This window comes from Urocitellus parryii, chromosome 9, assembly GCF_045843805.1.
Source record: "Urocitellus parryii isolate mUroPar1 chromosome 9, mUroPar1.hap1, whole genome shotgun sequence".
NCBI classification, from domain to species: domain Eukaryota; kingdom Metazoa; phylum Chordata; class Mammalia; order Rodentia; family Sciuridae; genus Urocitellus; species Urocitellus parryii.
In genome coordinates, this window is record NC_135539.1 from 2,327,351 (window position 1) to 2,348,780 (window position 21,430).

General features: G+C 52.4%; 1 protein-coding gene across 2 annotated transcripts in view; it reads right to left on the bottom strand.

The window, feature by feature from the left end:
* Positions 1-4,252: 4,252 nt before the first annotated feature.
* Abat (4-aminobutyrate aminotransferase) overlaps positions 4,253-21,430 on the bottom strand; it is a 76,415-nt gene continuing 59,237 nt past the window's right edge. For both annotated transcript variants that reach the window (XM_077802363.1, XM_077802364.1), the window contains exons 7-16: positions 20,160-20,240; positions 19,465-19,557; positions 18,951-19,013; positions 16,738-16,801; positions 16,118-16,266; positions 14,619-14,756; positions 13,629-13,796; positions 12,207-12,353; positions 8,495-8,606; positions 4,253-7,473 (exon numbers count right to left, since the gene is read on the bottom strand). In XM_077802363.1, coding sequence (XP_077658489.1) covers positions 7,352-7,473; positions 8,495-8,606; positions 12,207-12,353; positions 13,629-13,796; positions 14,619-14,756; positions 16,118-16,266; positions 16,738-16,801; positions 18,951-19,013; positions 19,465-19,557; positions 20,160-20,240 — 1,137 coding nt within the window. In that variant the 3' untranslated portion in view covers positions 4,253-7,351. The remainder of the gene's footprint in view (positions 7,474-8,494; positions 8,607-12,206; positions 12,354-13,628; positions 13,797-14,618; positions 14,757-16,117; positions 16,267-16,737; positions 16,802-18,950; positions 19,014-19,464; positions 19,558-20,159; positions 20,241-21,430) is intronic.

Below are 21,430 nucleotides of genomic sequence, written 5' to 3' on the forward strand. Positions count from 1 at the left end.
CTAGACAGGGCTGTGGGTGCCGGGCATGTTCTTGGTGAGCAGATTCTGTAGGTGTGACCCAGATCCTGGTAGTGGGTCTTGTTGGGCCTGGAGGCCCTCAAACCCATTTGGAAGTGCCAGCTCTTCAGGGGAAATGGCATGTGATTCCATTGACTTAGTTGTATGATGGCCCTAGTTTCAAAGCATCACCCAGGCCCCTGACCTGGCATCACTATCTGTAAGTGATCCTAACGTCAGGAATCGTGCCAACCCTGAAGGATCTTGTACTGTTAAGCCTGCTAGGGACTTGGCCTGGAAGGTGAGAGCCAGTTCCCGTCAGCTTGGTGCTGCATGCGTGGCCGGCCCAGGCAGCACCAGCAGAGGGCACACGGAGCAAATGCACTCTGAGCTAAGACCTCAGTTCCTGATGTGGGAGTGCAGAGTGAGTCGTCTTCCGGAACACCCAATGGGAGTGTGCCTGGGAGCTGTTAAAACCCCAAATGAACAAGAACAGATAACACCATGTTCAACCTTGTAGAGTTTGCTAGACCGTTTCTGTGCTTCCCACTTAATTCCAGTGCACCCCAATTTTGGGGAATTACCCAAAATGGGTGGGAATGCAGTTCTCCAAACACAGAAATGGTCTTCTATGCAGGTGGGGCATGTATCCCCCTTAAAAAACCAAAAATAATAATTGCCTTAGTTTCTTTGGGCTGCTGTGACAAACTACCACAGCCTGGGTGGCTCAAAATGATACTTATTCCTCAGAGTTCTGGGGCCCAGGAGGTCCAATCAGGCTGACCCTGTGTCTGGTGGGGGTCCATTTCCTGGTTCATGGCTGCCATCCCTTGGCTGTGTTCTCATGTGGGGGAAGGGGTGAGGGAGCCTTCCCGATGTCCTTTATCAAGGCACCAATACCTTTCACGACCTAATCAGCTTCCAAAGTCCCCACCTCCAAATACCGTTGCACTGGAGATGAAGTTCCAACATGATTTTCTGGGGACAGGGAGGGCAGAGGTTCACTGTAGAGCAGTAATTCACTGTAGAGTAGTAATCTTCACAAGAATGTGAAGATGTTCACTGAAATATTTCTAACAGCAAAAAAAAAAAAGTCTCAAGTTTCCCTTAGTAGGGAACATAGTTAAACAATTGTTGGGTCCATACTGTGGCATTCATGTGGCCCTTAAAAAAAGGGTGAGGTTGACCTACGTCTTTAGGTAAGATGACTGTGGGGTGGCATGAAGTGAAGAAAGCAAAGCACAGAACAGCATGGTTGGCGGTGGTCCCCTGGGGAGGGTGTTGGTGGATGAGACCGGAAGTCTTAGTTTTCAACTGGATACCCCTGCTGAGGTTTGAGTTTTCATCATGAGCCTGTCGCTGCCCTTAAAACATGAAGAAGGATGCCGTGGTGTACACAGTCCCTGCCCAACTTTCTAAACTGGAGAAGTTTCCCAGCTATGAATTCCGATTCTGAACTCAGTGGCTGAGTGGGCACAGGAAACCCACAGTCAGTGGAAAGCATTTGTGACGTGACTGTGTTGGTCCCTTGTAGAGCGGCTTTCCTTCCTGTCTGGACGTGGCAACCCCTTCCACTCTGCACGTGCTGTGGCCGTGTATCATTTAGATATGGAGGACAGGGTGGTCTGTGCCTTGTTGGTTTCCACATGGTCGTCACTTGAACTGGGGATGATACTTCTGGTTTGCACATCAGGTAGGTAGCACATGGAACTTGAAACCTGGTCACAGCTGTTGATCTTCCTACTGTTAACAAACCTGAGACTCACCTTGTCCCAGGGCCAGGTGTCTGCCCACCTCCCAGCGTCTCATTCAGTCTCCATGTTGAATGTGCTTCCAGGTGGATCCAGTGGGCACTGCTCCTCGCAGGGGACAGCCTGGGTGACTGCCCAACCATTCCAGTTGGCACTTGCCTCCAGCTGCTGTTTCATGACTTCCTTAATGGAAAGCAACAGGGTCCAATCAAGCCCCAGGCGGAGTCCAGCTTTTATGGCCTTGTTTTGATCCTGTGGCTTTCAACCATAGAATCTTGCCTGATTAGAACTAATCAGGCAGGGCTGATACCATCTGGCCATGTTGGTACCAACTGGAGGGACAAAATATTCTTTTTACTGATCTACAGTGGAGTATTCCAGCATCAGGTCTGTACCTGTGTTGGGAAATAGATGTAATATTTATGAGTAGAAATGCTGCTCTATGAGGTTGGTAGTGTCCTATGTGAGATACACTCAGCTATTCATGAAGCAGCAGCATCAAAAGGAATATTAAGCACCTACTGTGTGCTGACGATTTTTCCATGATTTTATTTAATTTTGCCAGTAGCCGTTTGAATTGGAGAACCCCAGGGAGGCGAAAGAATGCAGGGCAAAGCACAAAGCTTCTGAAGCTGAGTTTCTTCTCTGTGTGAATCTCAGCCCTGCTGGGACCTCAGGCCAGTTGTATAACCTCTCTTTTTTCTTCATTTGTGAAGTGAAGATAATAACAGTATATCACTGGGAGAACTAAATGACCTACTATAGGAAAAGCACTGAAAATAGTGGTGCTTAGGCCAGGGAAGTGACCAGGAAATATTTACTATAGTCACCCACATTTGGCAGGTGAGGCTCAGAGGTAAAGTGCCTTGCTCAGTGTCACCCAGCTAGAAAGTAGCAGAGCTGGGTCATTCTATCGACCTGTCCTGCCTCACCAAAGGGGAGGGAGGGAGGGACAGAATATAGAAAACATTGACTTTTAAAAGTGTATTTGATCTTGAAGTTCTGGTATCTTTAATCCAGCTGCCTTAGAAATGTGCATTTTGGAGCTCACACTAATGCTGACCAGTTCTTGTTGACTTTCAAGGACTGCCTGTTCTGCTGGCGCACACCTATAATCCCAGCGACTCAGGAAGCTGAGGCAGGAGGTTCACAAGTTTGAGGCCAGCCTCAGCAACATAGGGAGGCCCCAAGAAACTTAGTGAGACCCCATCTCAAAATAAAAAAACAGAGGGCTGGGGATGTGGCTTAGTGGTAAGCGCCCCCGGAATCAATCCCTGGTAACAAAGCCAGGCTGGCTGAAGGCAAGCGCCCTGAGTGCTCGACAGTCCCACCCTCAGCCAGTCCTTCATCAGCTGCATGCGGGGGTCCACAGTGACCTTTCTTTCACAGGTTGTGTAGATCACATCCTGGCCTCCAAGTGGCAAGGTTTTGGGCAGGCGCGCCTAAGCTTCGGTTTCCTTGTCTTAAACGTAGGTCTACAAAATAAACACCTCATAGTTTCATTGTGAGAATTTTAAAGCACCATCAGAAAAGGAGGCTTGCCGTGAATGTTCAAAATGACAATCAGCACTATTTACACGGGATTATTGTTTAAAAGTACGTTTTATGGTGAATACTGCCTTCCAGGCTAAATGGTTCATGGACTTGTTGGATGTCCAATTTGGAAGGACCCTGGAAAGGTGTGTTCCAAACAGTACATTTTACAGTTAGGAAAATAAGGACCTTGAGAACCACAGCTGCTGCTGGGATAGAGGTGGCTCCAGCTCAGGACACCAGAGGGGTCAGAGAGCTGACCATTTCCACAGTGTGTCAAAGCGTCCCTGTGCCTTCCCCCTCTTGCTTCTGCTCCTAGTTTATTCCGTTGTCAACCACCAGGGAATCTAATTTGGTTTGGAGTGATTTTAGGATTTTTCAAAAACTCCTTAGGGTGAATCCTAATACATCTGGTGTTGAGAATGACTGTCCTGTTTGGCCTTTGCTTTTCTTTCTTCTCCAACCTGTCTCGCTGTCTCCTCTCCAGGCCACAGGCCAGCTTCCTAACTGCTCTCGGGACTCCCTGTTCCTTGTGGAGAACCCTCAGGAGTCTTTCTAAAACGTGCCCTGGATGACTCCCTGCTCCAGACCTTTGGCCATGCGTCCCACATGGAAGGCTCATATTGCTCAGCATGGCAGAGAAGGTCCCAGGGGACTGAGCCCTGCCTTCTTGCTTGACCTGGTCACAGCCTCATCATGTCTCCCTGTTTGTGATCTAGCGATAAGGATCTCAGAGCTGCCTGTCCGGCCCTGCCTTCCTGCCTCTGTCTGGCTGTAATCTTCCTCTGAAATGTCTCCCATTGCTGGAGCATCCCTTCACCTTGGAGGTAGCCTTGTGCATCTGCAGCATGCAATGTCTGTCTTATCCCTACACTAGGTGGTCGTGACCTTTCCCGCCAAACATGGGCTGAGAGAAGGATGGTGCCTCATCCACCCTGACATCTCTGTCACATGATATGAATGTAGTGAGGATGGCCTTACAGCACTTCTGAGCCCAGGGCGGCTTATGCAGGTAGGGCTTCCCCACGACGTCTCTACCAGGTGTACAATAGGTGCTTCCTAAGTGATTATCAAATAATCATGTAACAAAACCATTTCTAACTCAGAAAGTCCACGTTCACGCTGTTGTTTCCATTATAAATTTTTTTTTTTAATTTAAGAATACTGATCAACACAGGAAACATTTAATTCATGGAATTGTGCATGTGGTCATCAGTTACATTGTGGCATGTTAATTTCCTTATCATTTATTGGCACTGTCAACAGAATACTGTAAACAAGATCACTTTGTATGCATAAGTCTGCGATGCTCCCTAGCTATGGTTTCTACCATGAGCTGATATATAGAGATAGGATATATAGATATGTTAATGTGGAGCACAATTTTGCATGGTTACTGAGAGTCAGTAAAAATTATAAAAAACACCCATTTATAATAAAAGGGAGGATGTGCTAAGACTTGCTAGTACTGGACTTGGTTTTCTGTAAAAGTGACAAGACACGCTAGAGACATTCACCAGACTCGATGGTACTAATGGGTGATGGGTTCATCTCCAGACCCCCCAGAAGCACTTCCTCCTGGGCTCTGCCCTGGACAGAAGCTGTCCATTGGCTTACAGTGTCTTCTCCAGACCCTTCTCAGTTTCTGCCATCTTGAGCTCTGCCAAAAATTCTTTTCCTTGGATTTCCTCCAGTTCACCCCCCACCCCACAAAAGAGGACATCTCAGGAGCTCATCATGCCCCAAGTTGACAAGGGCTTGGTAAATGGCTTAAATATTTTACAAGTAACTTCCCTTGGTAAGGAGCGAATGATAAGTTCAGAAATGACTTTCCAGATAAAATGATCTCATTCCTCCATCAATGCCCCGTGGGGAGAGAACAGAATACTGAGCCGTGGCCTCCACTGAAGAGAGCCAAGTTTCCCAGTGTTCCCAGGCTTAGAATCCTCAGGACTCCAAGAATCTTATTGAATATTGGCACCCGGTGCTAAAGTTCTCAGGAGAAAGCATACATAATCCCGTATATGCATCATGGTTGGGTTTGCATTTTTCTTGTTTGTTAAGTAAGGCTTGAACCTTGGGATATTGCCTGTGGAATCTGGCTCCTCAGTTAAAGGAATGAGACTGTGAACTTCTGTATGCTGTTCCCTTTCTGGAACATTCTTCCGTGCCCTGTCTGCTTGGTGAACTTGCTCATTCTGCAAAGTCCTGCTCCTTGAAAGTCCCTCTACACTTCAGGCAGATTGGGGTCCTCCCTCTGACTTACTGTGTTCCTCACCCGCCTCTGTCATTGCACTTGCCATTCTGATATGTTTGGTTTTAGAGTCAGTTGTTCCCCATGGATAGTGAGTCTTTTGAGAGCAGGGACCACATTTTATTTCCCATGTGTCTTCCAGGTGCTTAGCACAGGGCCTGGGGTGGCACAGGTATTTTGTGATAGTTTGATGAGTGAGTAAAGATTGATGTATTAAAAAAAGCATACAAATGGGTGAGAGGGAGGCATGCCTCCCCACGTAGTTGGCAGGGCAAACATGACCCCAGACGTGGTAAAACTCCTTAGGAAAAGCGGCAGATTTGCCGCAGACTGCAGGAATGCAAAGTGACTCAGGACTTGTGGATCCGTCCAGCTCTGTTAACATTTCATCTCAACAAAAAAGGCTGATGATCAAGCATGAGGAAGAGTGGGAGCTGAATCTTTGGATGATTAGTTATTAAAAGGACAAAATGCTGAATTGGGAACCTTGACACGTCCATCTTCCAAAACAGTCCACCAAGGCACCAGAGGCGCAGAGGTTTCCCTCTGGTCACAGGATACAAGCCAGACTCTCCGTCTACCCACTAGACCAGGCCTTGAGGCTGCAGGATTCTCGAGGGCTCTTTTTAGGGGCATCTGAGGTCAGATAAGTTCCAAGAAGGTCTTGCCTCTGGGAGATGCTGGGCCTTGTCCACAACCTGCTCAGCCACATAAGAGTCATCTACCTGTGATCTCCAGCCCCGGCAGCTCAGGCAAAGCGGAATTCAGGGGCAAGTATAAGGAAGCAACCAACAGGTTGCTTTTCATGTGCAGGGCTCTGGTGTCTAATTCACAACACTTCCCTCAAGAAGAAAGCTAGTCCAGCAGTGGCTCCCGCTGACGAGTCAGCTCTGCTCAGAAGCAGAGTGAAGGCAGATGAATGAAAGCTGAGAAGGAGCCTCCCAGGAGGGGGGTCAAGGGTCAGACCTCAAGGGGCCCCGGGAGATGGGATAAAGTGGCTCTGGGCTTGTGCTCCTGGGCGGACAGACTCCTGCTTCTGACCTTCCAGCTCTTGTGTGTCCCCTGCATGCTCAGGTCACACTTTAGGCTGCACATACAACAGGGAGGATGGTGTGGGGATAGAGGGTGTCAGTAAGAACCATCCTCGATCCGCCTAGAGATCCTCCAAGGACAGAGGCCCATCATGGGTGGAACTGAGAGTTTAGAGGACCCCAGGAGCACTGAGAGGAGAGGTCCTAGTCTCAGGGGCCAGAGGTCCCCTTTCCCCAAGTTCAGTCCTCCTGTGCCTGCTTTGTTGGTTCCTGGGAACCATCCAGTCCGGCACGGAATCATGCATGGGGTGTTCAGAGCTCCAGGTGCTGGGGAAGGAAGGGAAAGCGTGTTTGTTGCATAGGGTGAGGGGAAGCCAGCCATCTTTGATTATAGGACAGGGCATTTGAGATAGCCTGGAACCCAAGAACCCTGGCCACCAGCCTCAGGAGCAGGTGGGCTCCCTTGACTGGCTTCTAAAGAAATTGTCAGGATTGGGTGGGCTGAAATATGGCCAAGACCCACATGGCCTTCTCCAAGACCATGTGCAGGACTCCACCAGAAATTCTGGGCTGAAACCAACTGGTACCATTGGCTCTGCTAGGAGGAAAATCAAAGCCAGCCCCTTCCCCTCTCCCACAACCACCAAAACATCCCCTCCCCACAAATAACCCTTCAGTTTATGCATTCGCCTCTGACGCTTTTAAGTGGAAACATGAATTAGGCAAACTAATCAATTGACAACTGTTGAGATCGGACTTCTCTGAGTGTAGTGGAAATGGCTTTTCTACTTGAAATCTGCTAAGATGTCGCTGAAAATATTGAGGAACAGGTGAGCATGGTGATCCCTGAAGACCAGTGTGGGACGGAAACGGATGGACTTGTCACCGCAGCCCCCCAACACCACACCTGGGGGAAGAGGCAGGAGGTGGTTAGGCAGAGGGCTCCGGGTGGCTGTGCCAGGAGGGCTGGGAGGACAGTGATGCTCACCCACCACATGGTCCTCCTGGCCAGGCGCCCTCCTGACCTGCCCGCCCATTCCCCCACCCACCTCAGCCCTCCTCCGCTTCTTTCCCGCCACCTGACTCTGAATGCCTGCTTTCCTTGCCCTCCAGAGGCTCCTTATGTGCTGGGGAAGAAAACTCAGGCCATGCAGGCATGAGCTGTCCTGGGGAGGGACTCTCTGCCTGGTGCTCAAGGGCAGCTTCCCATCTGCAGCGGGGCTTGCTCCCATCTCCCCTTCCCCGCTGGGGAGGGAACCAGGGGTTGCACATACTAGGCAAGGACCCGACCCTCCAGCCCCTGGTTTTCTCATTTTAAAAAGGAGGCCGATTATCCCTGCCTGCAGGGCTGCTGCAGGGATTCCACAAGAAGGCATGAGAAAAAGATCTAACTTTGTGCCTGACACATAGTAGGTGCTCTGATCACATCATAATCCCCCCTCGCCCACTTAAAACAATTCTGAGGCTTCCCTGAGCTCCTAGAGCCTGGCATCTGGAGCCTGATGTGGGCCTGCATCCCACCCCTGCTGCACTCTGCCAATCCCTGTCTGTCCCCACCTCCCTCCGCTCTTTCTGCTTCTCTACCTGTTAGCTCCACCTGCCTCAGGTGTGCCTGCATGCTTTCCTTGCCCAGGATGTTCTTCCTCTCCTTCCCCACCTGGCCAAGCCCTGTGCCTTTGTCAAGGCTGGGGTAAAATGCCATCTCCTTAAAGCTGCCTTTGCTGACTTCTGGCCCCCACCATTTCCCCACCCTTCCATCTCACCCCTTCCCCTTCCCCAGGATTTGTAATCGTAGAAGATTACAAAATTACAAATTACTGCTCCGCTCCCTGTGAGATTGCACCTCCCTGAAGGAAGGACCCTGAGGGTTTCTTCACAGTGACTCTGGACACTGATGAAACTCAAATGTCCATTCTGGGTCTCCTTACCTTTGTTTCTGGCAATTAAAATGAGTTTGTTCCTTATGGATTCATCTGGAGTGTCAAAGGAGCAAAAGGTGCCTCGTCCTCTCACCCTGCTGATGTACTGGGGGTACCGGGCCTGCAATGGGGTGACAAAGAGGGTGTCAAAGCCATCTCTTGGGCACCAGCTGGGCTCCGTGGCTGTGCTTTCTCAGATGCCTCTCCTGGTCCAGCCCTTGGGGCTCTGCTGGACTGGTATGTCCCACTGTTGGGATAAGAGCTCTGGTTCTGGAGACATCCAGGCCTGGGTTCAGAACTCAGCTGTCTCCTTCACATCGTGCAACCCTGGGTGGATCATCTAAGTGGCCCACACCTGATTCCTCTTCCGTAAACCAAAGGTGCAAATGCCACTGACCCTAATAACCTGTGCAAAGATTTTAATGGGATAGGGTTTATGTGCCACATCCTATGCCGAGGGCCTGGCACTTAGTAGGTGCTCTTTATATGTTAGCCATCTCTATTATTAGCTATTCTAGAAACTACTATTCCTTCTAGAAGGAATGCTCCTCATTGAAGGCTTTGGGGTTGGGAGAGGCACTGGGTTGAGTGGTGCCTGGTCGCACCATTTGGAACCTGTGCAAATAACCTTGTTCGGAATAGGGACTTTGCAGAGGTAGTTAGGATGAGTCCTACTGGACAGAGGTGGGTTCTGATCCAATGACAGGTGTCACAACTGATAAGATGGGCGTTTGGACACAAGCACAGTGGGGAGGAGGCCAGGGGATGGTGGAAGCAGAGACTGGAGGACACATCCACGAGCCAAGGACCAGCAGCCCCCAGAAGCTGGGCGAGGCGGAACCTCCTGGAGGAACAAACCCTCCCAGGACCGTGTGAGAGTAAATTCTTATTTTAAGCCACCCAGTTTTCAGCCATCTGGGAGGGTCCCTCCCTCCCTGCTCTACACCGTCCACATGAAGGACAGCGGGTGAGGCCTGGGGAACCCTGAATCCTCTCAGGCACTGGGAGGGGCACTGCTGGAGCAGCTCTTCTCTCCCAACAGTCCCTGGTGGAAACTGCAGACCCAGTCGTGCTCTGGTGGCGATGGAGCCCCTCCCACACCAGCGAGCAGTCTCTTGGGAGGCAGGGATCCAGGTCTGTTCCATTTGGACATGACTTAGGGCCCTTGTGACACACACACACACACACTCTTAATGGCTATCGACTGCATGAGTGCAGGGCAGCAGGAACGACCGCCCCTGCTCCAGGCCGGGCTCTGATGGCCCGTGGTCTGCACGTGTGCATCTGTGTAGGCCTCTCCCTCTTAGTCGCCCATTCCCCCCTAATTATTTTAGGGCATTCCTGTAATCTCAACTCCTTGCCTATAGCTTTCTGAGATTCCAACAGGGACCCAGAACCCCTCCCACCCCTCTAAGTCAGCCCCCATGCAGGTTCTCAAAAGCAGGGTGCCAGGGAGTTCCCCAGAACACTTTTTGGCGCGTCTTCACCTGGGCTTGCTTTCACTGGGGAGGCTGGAGGGTCAGGAGGACAATGCTTCTCTCCATGCCCCTGTGCAGCACCGAGACCTCAGGTCCGACTGCCTGTCCCGTTGTTCTCTGTCCCACTGGCCTATTTGGGGTCATGGTGGACTGTTCTGAACTTCTCTGTCTTTTCTCTCCTGGTGCCTTTTCTTTGTGTTCCCAGTCATGTCCCCACCAGGCCGTGTGCTCTGCCTGTCCCTTTTTATCTCCAGAGTCTGCAGGCTGCCCCATGAGGATGTCTCATGAGGAGGGCAACCTTGGGTCCACGTGGACCTTTCAGGACAAGGGGCAGCCCCGGGACACCAAGATCCCTGTCTGGTCTGGACCCCACAAGATGTCCCGCCATTGACTAAGATGACCCCGGGCAATAAGTGTCACCTGTCACTTCTGCCCATGCCATTTCCCAGTGTTGAGGCTCCCAGCAGGAAAGGTTCAGCCCTGTTTGGATGATTTCCCTCTTGCCCTGCCCCTCTGCCACCCTCAGTTTAAATTCTAACTCCGTTCAAGAGGAATCCATCCAGAACACACCCACTGGGGGTCTCAGCTATCTTCTGAGCGACGCTAACCCCTTCAGAGTCTTCACAGTCAGGCAGACCTGGCTTTAAAGCTTGGTTCCCTCACTGCTGCCTGGGCCTGGGCAAAGGACACATCTCCCCAAACCTCCATCTTCTCATCCAGAAAATAAGGATAGTCATATTTTCCTAATTTCAAGTCATTCTGAGTTAAGGTTTCCAAGTAAAACATAGGATGTCAAACTAAATTAGAATTTCAGATAAACAACAAACAATTTTATAAAGTATAAATGTGTCCTAACTGTTGCATGCCTGGAATATGCTTCTGCTTAAAAAAAAAGAGAAATCAGTTGCTGTTTCTCAGACTTAACTGGGCATCTTCTAATGTAATTTGCTAAATTTGGCCACCCTGCATGGGGGTGGGGCTGGAGCCCCTGACTCCTCTTGTATCCAAATCCAAGTTCTGGACCTTGGATTTCCGAGACTTAGATTTACTGTTGGTCCTGTCTTTTCCTCATTAAATATGGTAACTCTATTCTAAACATTAAATGAGATAAAGCCTTTAACACAAGGTGTGGCATACCAAGTTCTCAATAAACAGAAATTGTCATCATTAGGTCCTTAATCATGACAGAGAGGTAAACATCAGCAAAGAACACAGACCATCAGCGTCACTACCACCAGCATGAAGATCATCAGCACCACCATGGCCACCACCATCACCATCATACCACTGTCAATATACCAAACATACCATCACCATCACCTTCACTACCATTACCACACCAGTATCACCAACATCATCACCATCACCATCGCCTTCACTACCCTTACCATCACTATTATCACCAACATTATCACCGTACCATCACCACCACCACTATCATCATCATTATCCCCACCGTAGTGAGCTTCGGCTCATGTCACTGCTGGCTGGATGTTTCAGGTACCAGGGGAGGGACCCTTTGAGATCAGCCACCCAGAGAAAGGCACCTCTTCTTCCCACTCCTGGGTTCTTCTGGCTGGTCCTGGAAACACTGGTTCTCTCCCAGCCACCTCCCACCTTGGCCCTGAGTCTAGGAGAGGGCACTTGTGTCGGACAAAAAGCTCTAATGCAGAGCTGTCCTTCCCAGTGGCTGCTGAAACGTGATGAGTCCAAACTGAAATTTGCTCTAAGTTTAAAATATATACCAGATTTTAAAAGCTTAGTATGAGAAAAATAATCTGAAATAGCACATTATTTGTTTTCTATATTGATGACCTGTTGAATCGATAATCTAATGTGTGAAGCAAAATATATTCTTAAAATTAATTTTACTTCCTCATATCTACTTTTCGTGTGGCTTCTAGAACATTTATCATTACCTACAGCTGGCTGCAGATCACGGTGGACAGGCCTGCTAAGCTTGGGAATATGCAGAACAGAAGAGGGAATGAGGAGCAGCTGTGGGGCAGGAGGGGGTGTGCGCCAGCCTCTCCAAGGAGGGATGTCTGAGCTTACATCAGAGGGTGAGCCGGAGTCAGGAGCGGGGGAGGGCCGGTGTGGAGGAGTGGGGGGCGCGTTCTCTGTGGGGAGCTTGGAGCAGCATGGCCCGCTCAGGACCTCTGAACAGCAGGTGCAGTGCCACGTGAGGGTCCGGCTGCAGCCCTGGGGGTGCAGGCGCCTGGAGAGTGGGTCTGAGTGGATACCTGGAGGTCCAGCAGCCCAGTGAGCAGGGCCTTCCCCGCACGGGTTGCGTTATCCAACAGGTCCTCCCGCTTGATGACATTGATGACCTCGGCCAGCAACAAGTTCTTAGATGGGTCCCCCAGCCAGGTGTTGAAGATCCGGTAAGGCTGGAAAGAGGTGGAGTGTCAGGAGGGCTCCCGTGGTCACTCCCTGCAGGGCCCCCACCTTTGACACACCACCTTCTCCAGAGGACACCTGCCAAGGGCCAGGAGGGCCGCAGCCCTGATCCCCCAGATCCTAAGTCCACCCTCAAGCGTGCACACTGTGGGGAGGCCGAGGGGCCGGCTCCCTGGAGATGCCTCAGGCCCGGGGAGGTCAGGACGTGGGGCCCCCACTCGGGGCTTGCACTGAGAATCAAGAGATGTGTCCCCCTGGTGGCTTTGTGACCATGAGGACATCACAGAGTGGGCGTCCACAAACTAGGGCAGTGGAGACGCTGCTAGGTCATAGGTGGTGCCATCTTGGGGGCCACCACAAACATGAGGTGTGTTGTCGAGCGACACCTCAGCCTGGGGTGCATGACTGGCCTGTGACCCTCATTTCAGAGGGCAGGGAGCCGAGGTTCCGAGAGGGGAGGGTCTCACCCACGGCGAATACAGCTCATGGAGGGGGGCTGGACCGGGCTGTGGGCACTCTGCCCCTGATAGGTCCCCCACTTCACCCACCCTCGGCCGTTCGGGGAATAGGCAGGGCTGTGGCCAACGGAGGCACACCCTTCCCGCCTCTGTGTCTTGAGGACTGGCCGGTGACCTGGCCTTCTGGAGGGTGGAAGCGTCCTGGGGGTTTCTCAGGCTTCTGAAGACAGGAAGGGGCTCCTTTCCATCGCTTCTTTCCCTTCCCACGGCCTAGAACTGAGGTCTGGCTGCTGGAGCTCCAGCAGCCGTTTCAGACCACAGTAACCTCCAGGGTAGGAATGAGGGGAGGAGGATCCGGGCCCGATGTTGCACACTCATCGGTATGTACACACAGCAGTATCCTGTAGTGGTTTGGGGCATTTGAATCCTGGCTTTGTCACTTACAGGCCTTGTGACCTGGGACCACTTCCTTCTCTGTGCCTGTTTCCCCATTAGTAAAATGGGAATAACAATAACACCCTCGGGTTAGACTGCTGTGAGGACTGAAAGAACCTGTGAAGTGCTCCGCACACAGCACGGGTCCCGTCTGCCGTAGCAGATCTGACTGATCTTACTGAGAAGCTCTGAAGACGGGCAGTGGACGGCTGTGCAGATGGGCTTGCAGAGGAGCTGGAGCTGGGGTCACCATGACCATCGGCTAAAGTGACTAGCTGGGCCTGCCAACACCTCAGGGACATACCGGGTGCCCCGAGAGGCCTGGTTCTGGGGATGGCACGCCCTCGCCCACGGCCTGCTGGGCCCACTCACCGCGCTGGGCCTGAACTCCTCCTTGTGGAAGAAGCCCCCGATCATCATCTTCTTGCTGAAGGTCATCACGTCTGCAGGGTCCTCCAGGCCCCAGTGCTCGTGGGCCCAGAACTTGCCTGTGCAGCCTCCTCCCGTCTGGACCTCATCCACCAAGAAGGCACAGCCGTGCTGGCCGCAGGTGGGAGACAGGAGGCAGAGATCAACACCTGACAAGGCCAGCGGCCCCACCCCGCACAGTGACCTGCCATTGGACCCAGAACCCAGCCACAGCTCCTGCTGGCTCAGCTGCAGAGCAAACCAACGTTCTTGGGCTTTGAAAATCAAAACCAAACCCTCCAGCAGAGGAGCAGCTCCAGCCGAGCTGTGCCGTGTGCTGCGCATGTCCTGAGACCACCCAGCTGGGGTCAGCAGGGGCCTGAGAGCTGCATCCAGCCTGTTTGGCTTGGCCTTAGTCCCAGGGTGGACCCTGGCAGGAGTAAATGTGTCCACGGTGGGGAGGGGACGTCACCTCCTACACTCAGTTTCCACGTTCTGCCTATCGCCAAGCCCATTGCTAACACGGTACTGTGTCTAAACCAACTCACGACTTGTAGTGTTGATCTGCGGACTCACTGGTATGAAGTGTGAGTCATACACGCACAACCCATGAAAACAGACACGGGATCTTAACACAGTTTGTCCATTGGGGCCCCATCGAGTATGGACCACAACTGACTGAAAGATGGGGTGAGGGTCTCCAGAAAGGAAAGGGAGGAGGCTGAGGCCTTCCCAGGAGCCACTTAATTATTGAGAAAGCTCCAAATGAAGGCAGCAGATTGGTGGCTGATTTCGCAATGACATTTAAAGAAGCACCCCCCACCTCCCCACCCACCTCCTCTATCCATGACGTGACCCCTGCTGCACATCGGGATGTTCCACGGGCTCCAGAGCCCACTCTTTGCTCCCAGAACCTAACCCAGAAACCCCTGTGGCCTCGCCATGTTCTCTGACCTTCCTAGCAATGTCTCTCAGCTTCCGGAAGAAGTCATCCGAGGCGTGGTTGTCTCCACCCTCGGACTGGATGGGCTCCACGATGACCCCAGCCACCGTCTTCTTCTTCTTCCGATATTTCACGATCAGGTCCTCCACCTGGAAACCATGGAAAATGACAGCAGCTTGCAAAGGTGACAATGCCTCAGGGACGCTCCTGAGCTGTGTCCATGGAGGGGTGTCTGGGGCTCCATGAGCCCCTTGGAATGGTGCTGAGAGTGCTGTGCCACTTCGGGGACCAGCATGGGTCCTTTAGGAACAATTCGTCTGACCTGAGGTTGGCACTGGTGCTGGTGGGGCGCAAGCTGAGCCCTGGGCCAAGGACTGCACTTGGGAAGCCCCGTCCTGACCCACAAGGCAGCTGTGGCTGGCTCGGAGAAGTTGCCGGCAGGGAAGCCCCACTGCCACTGCTGCACCTCGTCACCCTGACATTCTCGTTGCTCTCATCGTAGTTGTGAGCATCTTTTGGCAGAATCTGGGATGGTTCCTCTCTAAAACACTTTGTGAAGCTCATCTGCAGACAGCGACCCCACCAGGGCAGTGTGGAGTGGGGTCGGGGGAACACTCGGCATCGTGCTTGGTCCAAATTGAATTGACCTCTAAGTATAAAATATACACAGTGTCCCAGACTCAATGTGGAAAGACAAAATGTCTCTCTGATCATTTAAAAATACTAATGACATACTGACATAGTAGGTCCAACAAAATGCTGTTAAAGTTAATGTCTTTTTAATTTTAGAAACCTCCATGTTTGGTACAATGGCGAACACCTGTAATCCCAGTGGCTCAGGAAGCTGAGGCAGGAGGATCCCAAGTTCAAAGCCAGCTTCAGCAACTTAACAAGTCCCCAAGCAACATAGTAAGACCCTGTCTCAAAATAAAAAATAAAAAGGAAAATAGGGCTGGGGATGTGATTCAGTGGTAGAGCACCCCTGGGCTCAATCCTCACCCCCCAAAAAATATGAAATTAATTTTAACAGCACTTTACTGAACTTAATCCATCCAAACTATTATGTCAATATGTAATGAATATTTAAAATTTACTAGTGATTTTTTTCATATTAAGCCCTTAAAATACTGTGTATATTTCATACATAGAGCACAAGTCAATTTGGACCATGCACACCAAGTGCTCCCCAATCCCACCTCCACAGAGCCCTGATAGGATCACTGTCACTACAGATGAGCTTCACATGTTATTAAAATGGGGAGTGACCTCAGGTTCTGTCCCCAAAGAAGCGTGAGTGATAGAGAAGCTGGTACCAGAAGTGGGGGATGAGTGTGGTGGCGAAAGAGGGTTTCACCACCCTTCCGGACACGGAACACGTGAGGAATGAGGTCTCTCTGTCCCCACCTCCTTTCCAGGGACCATGACCCTCATCCCAGATGAGACGTCTGTCCTCTGGGCCAGGCAGGCAGGGAGGAGAAGGGAGCGGGGAGGTGAAGGGAGGGGGCGGTACCTCCTCCAGGCAGCGTGCCTCCTCTTGCTCGTTCTCCTTCACAAACTCTTCCAGAGGATATTTCAGCCGCGGGAACGGTGCGATGGGCCAGTCGAAGGAAGGGATGTCGATCTTGTGAATTGCTTTGGAGTGTGTGGTTGCCAGACAACCTGAGCCCAGCGAGACAGAAGAGCACACGCTTGGCTGGGGCAGTGGCACGGACAGTCTTTGAAGGGGACATGATTTCAGCCCCAGACCTGAAATGGCCAGGGAGTCTCTGGCCTGCAGATCCCAGCTCTTGTAACATCCTGAAAAGCCCACAAATGTGTGTGTGTGTGTGTGTGTGCACGTGCACGTGTGCTTTATGATTTGCCACTCATTACACACAAGCTCTGAAGATGAGACACAAGGGTTTAAATCCAAGCCTCTGCCACTGAATGGCCTTGGCAAGTTCCTTCTCTTGCTGACCCTCAATTTCCACATCTGCAAAGTGGACATAACGGTGCCCCTCTTTGGGGAATCATCTGGAATCTACAAGAATTGCGTAAATCTCCAGCGCCAGACCAAAGGCAGTGGCACTACTGCTGATGCTGTTGCCATCACTGTAAATGCCACCCTGGGACCACATCCGTCCTCCTTACCCATGGTCCTCCCGTGGAAAGCACCCATGAAGGAGAGGATGCTGTAGTCGGGGCACCCAGGGGCCTAGAACCAAGAAAGATCAGCGTCAGTCATCCTTGTGAGGACTGGGGACCAGTGTGACCCTGCCAAATGGAGGAGGAAAGTCTATCAGAAGAACCCTGTCCTTCCAGGCCGAGAAGTTGTAAGCGGGTCCCTGAGGTCCCTACCCAGCCCCCAGATGTTCTGTTCTGTTCATGCACTTAAAGAATTAAGAAAAAAAGTTATCAAGTTTAAGACCAATTTCACATATATCTGAATTTCTGGCTTCCCATGAGTTCTGCACAGGTGGGACATTTTTCTCCCTTGCAGGTGGCCGCAGCGCTCATGCTGTGCTCCTCTCAGCTGGGACCTCTGAACTCAGCCCCTGTTCTACCATCTCTGCCAGTTCAGCCCACACCCTGCCCTCCACAGCTCTTAGGGGGTCCCATGCTGCTGGGTGTGCTGTGAACTGGTCTGTGGGGGACACCCACCTTTCCCACTCCCCCTCCCCCTCTGCAGCTACCCTTGGGTGTGAGGGTCAAGAAGCCAATGCAAGAGTTCCCAACCCCTGCCTGGCCCCAAGGAAAGGATGCAGCTGCCCCTGCTGGCATGGCTTTCTGGACCTCCATGGCTTTCTGGTCCTCCACTTGCCGCTCACTCTAGAGAACTGTTGGGCAGCCTCAGAGGCCACCTGCGCCAGTCTCTGGGAGGTCCAGGCGGCATTTTCCCTGAGACCTCTGGGTAAAACTCCAAGACCTTTTCCCACAAATTCCAAAATACCCTCTTGCCAATTTTTTTCTTTGTCTCCAGTTTACAAATGTAACACGTACACATTCTTATGTGTATCTGAACACCGCAACTAAAAATGATGGACGGGAATCTAAAAATGCCCATGGGAAGGACATGCCTGGGTGTCAGGTGAGGGAAGCTCAGTCAGGGAGGGAGGTGGGAGAAGGGCCCTTAAGAAAATGGTCTGAAAAGAAGAAAGAAAGTAAATCTGAAGTGGAAGCAGTTTCCTGTGAATACGGAGGAAGATGTGGATGCCTTCACTAGCAGGAGGTGAGATTAGGAGAAATGCATATGAGAAGGTCTAAGGAAAAGGAGCGAGCCAGCCACCGCCAACCCGCCAGCAGGACCTTCCTGCACACGAATCCACACGGTGGACAGCAGTGACCGTGTGGTTTACGTAAAGTTCCAGCACCCGTCCAGGCCCAGAGATAGCCTTCCTAATTATAATTGTTTCAGCTGAAGAATATTCTGAGTGCAGGCAGAAGCTGATCAGGAGTGGGTTCTTTGTTTGCAGTGCTGGGACGGGTTCTTTTTTTGCAGGGCCTTGCACATGCTACACCCCCAGACCCCCCCTTTTTAGAGCAGCAGGCACTTATGTTTGAACTTCACACAAAATGAAGACAAGCCTGCTGTGGCTGGAGGTGGGTGGGAATCTTGCCTTCCTGCCATCTTTGTCCCCAAGGGCTCTGGTGTTGAAGGCTGGGTCCCTTGCCTGTGGTGCTGCAGGGAGGGGTGGAAGCTTTAGGAGGTGGGGCTTAGAGGGAGGAAGTTAGGTCATGGGGGGCATGTCCTTGAAGGGGATACTGAGACCGGGGCTCTTCTCTTTCCCTTCCCAGCCACCAAGAGGTGGGAGCCTCCTCTTGGCTGTGCTCCCACCATGATGAGCAGTCACTACAGGACCTGCGCAAGAAGGACTGAGACCTCTGAAACTCTGAGCCAAAATAAACCTTTCCTCCCTCAAGTTGTTGATGCCAGGTATTTTGTGATAGTGACAGGAAGCTACTGATGCAGCCACCCATCTTATTTCCCTGGAATAATCCCCAGCCCCCGCCATCGCCCCAGCAGTGCCCACCTCGGTGTCTCTGTGAACAATGAGGGTTCGGTTTGCAACTCCTAGTTACCCAATCCTTCCTGTGTACCTAGGTGCCACCAACAGAACACTCTGTGTACACATCCATGCTGGTGCTTTGCCTTATTCTAGAGAATACACCAATGGCCTTTTAGCATCTGTCAGATTCAGTCAGTTGTTCTGGGAAACTGGCGAAGGCTGGTCAGGAAGAACTCTACTCCATCTTGATCCCCAGGGAGTGGACTCAAGAGTAAGGGCAGGCTGGGTCAGCCTGTGTCAGCCGAGGGGCTGGGGCGGCTCCCCGCAGACAGGTGACAAGGAGCCCACCGCACTCACCTGGTTAATCATGCAGGTGTCCAGCTCCTCTCTGGAGAAACTCCTTTGTCCTCTTTCCTTGCTCTGCCAAAACAGAACAGGACAAAACCTGAGACACTGAAGACGGCAGCTACCTGGCCCCTAAACTCTTTCTTAGTCCAGTCGACCAGGGGGTGCTTTCTGGGAGCTGGTCTCCTGTATTGATCGTGGTATGTCTGCACGGGCCCCAGACTGTTCATTGTACTGGAAATAGAGGACCGAGCACCGAGCACCGCGCATCGCGATACGTTACTATTCTCCACGTAACACCTGTGCCTGGGGAGGGCGTGTGTCCCCCAGTGGAAGTAGTGCCGTCACACTGGGTGGGTTTGACACCAAGACCTTTCCACCACCCACACCAGGACGCTGGGAAGCTGCGTCCAGGCCCTCCCTGGAGTTCCAGCTTGGCCACTGCAGCTAATACTCTGGCCCGTGGGGATAGCCGTCAGGCAGGGTGGGCGTGTGGTGGAATCCGAGGGTCTGTGCCCAGCCTCACCCGGTACCACATGAAGATGGTCTTGAAGGCGTTTTCGTTGGAGCAGGAGCCACAGGCCATAGTGATGAGCTGGGTCATCCCTTTGGGAGCCACCTGCAGTGAGGGAGTCAGCTGTGAGCCCAGGCCCGGGGGACCCCAGCTGCATCTGTGAGGGGGCTGTGCCCTGGCTCCATCACCCCGTCACTCAGAGGCCAAGGACGGGAGGGATGCCCAGAGGAGCCGGGTTGGGAGGGTGGACTCAGGCTTCTCCAGAGGCAGAGGAGAAGTCCAGGGGGCCCTGAGGCCAGCAGAGGGGACAGACGGCCAGGGAAGCCCAATCTGCACCTTCTGATGCAGCTGCCACCCACAGACACTGCACCCTCCAGGTGGGAAGTCAGGGTCCCCGTGACTTCAATCCTTGTAGCAACTGAAACTGAAAACCCAGGAGGACTGGAGACCTCGGGCCGGGCTCCTACCAAGGACAAATATCACACTGCCCGGTTCCCTTGGTCTTGCCCACAAAAACTCCTTCTTTCCTTCAAGAGGAAAATTGGAAAGGATCTTTATGGAAGAACAAGATTTTGGAAGCAGCTCCCCATCCTCCATTGCAATCCTTGCTGCGCCTGACTGGACCACCCCAGGACAGCAGGGCGGGAGGCGGAGGTGGGGCTGCACAGTGACAGGATCGTCCCCCCACCCCACCCCACCCCACTCACGGAGAGCAAGGACTCCTGGAGCTTCTCCACGAAGTTCTCTGGAGGCAGGATGCCCAGCGCAGGTCTGTTGACGAAGGTGCTCTGCAAAGACCAGGGGCAAATGGTTACTTCCCAGGGCCGACCTGCGTCTCTTTCCACCTTTCCACAGGTGATGGGCTCAGTGGGCTCCACAGGGCACTGTGGGCTGCTGCTGTCCTGTCCGGGCAGTGACACATTTCCCTGCACTTCAGAGTTCACCAGGCTGCTCTGGATCTGAAGAGGGCGTTCCTTGGTTGTGCTCTCAATTATCAGATGCTGCAGGTGGGAGGTCTGGGTGAAAGGTCATGGGATCTCTTTGTACTATTTTTTGCAACTTCCTGTAGCTCTATCATTTAAAAAACGCCGTCAGAATGGGAAGAAGGAGAGTGACAGGTGCCATCCAGGATGCAGAGCTGGAGGGCGAGATGGTGCAGCTGCCTGGGAAAGCAGCGCGCTGGCTTCCTGTGATGCCCCAGGGCATAGTCCTGAGGCCCAGCCACCCGCCCCAGGTGTTTTCCCAGGAGAAGAGGAAGCGCACACCCACATGGAGACAGGTGTGTGCACCTTTGTGGTGGCTTTTATTTCCATTTACCCCTAATTGGAAACTAGTCAAATGTCTCTCCGCTGGGAAGAGGGGAACAGCTGTGGCTCGTGCCCACCACGGAGGACGACCCAGCACCATCAAGAACAATGCACGGGTTCGGGCGACCACGTGGAGAAAGCTCAGAGCCGGATGCCAAGTAAGAGGTAGAAGCAAAGGGCTGTGTGGTCTGTTTCCATTCACATGACGTTCTGGAAAAGGCAGGCCACGGGGAACAGGACAGCCACTGGTGGGCTGACCCAGCTGGGAGGGGATGTCTGGGGCAGGGCACTGCTCTGTCAGGATTTTAAAAGATTGGGGTAAAGCCGGGCGCGGTGGTGCCTGCTTGTAAGCCCAGCAGCTCGGGATGCTGAGGCAGGAGGATTTCGAGTTCTACTTGGAATTTCCGAGTAGAACAGGGGCCTGATGTGAGGGTCTCAGCCTCAGCAACAGCGAGGTCCTCAGCACCTCAGTGAGACCCCGTCTCTAAATAAAATACAAAATAGGGCTGGGGATGGGGCTCAGTGGCCGAGTGCCCTGAGTTCAAGCCCCGGTAACCCTCCCACCAAAAAAAAGGGAAGAAAGTGGCCGGCACTGCTTGTGGGGCTGGGAGGACACTCCCAGTGGCTCTCTCTGCAGCAGCACCAGGCCAGGTGGGGCCGTTCTCCTTCCC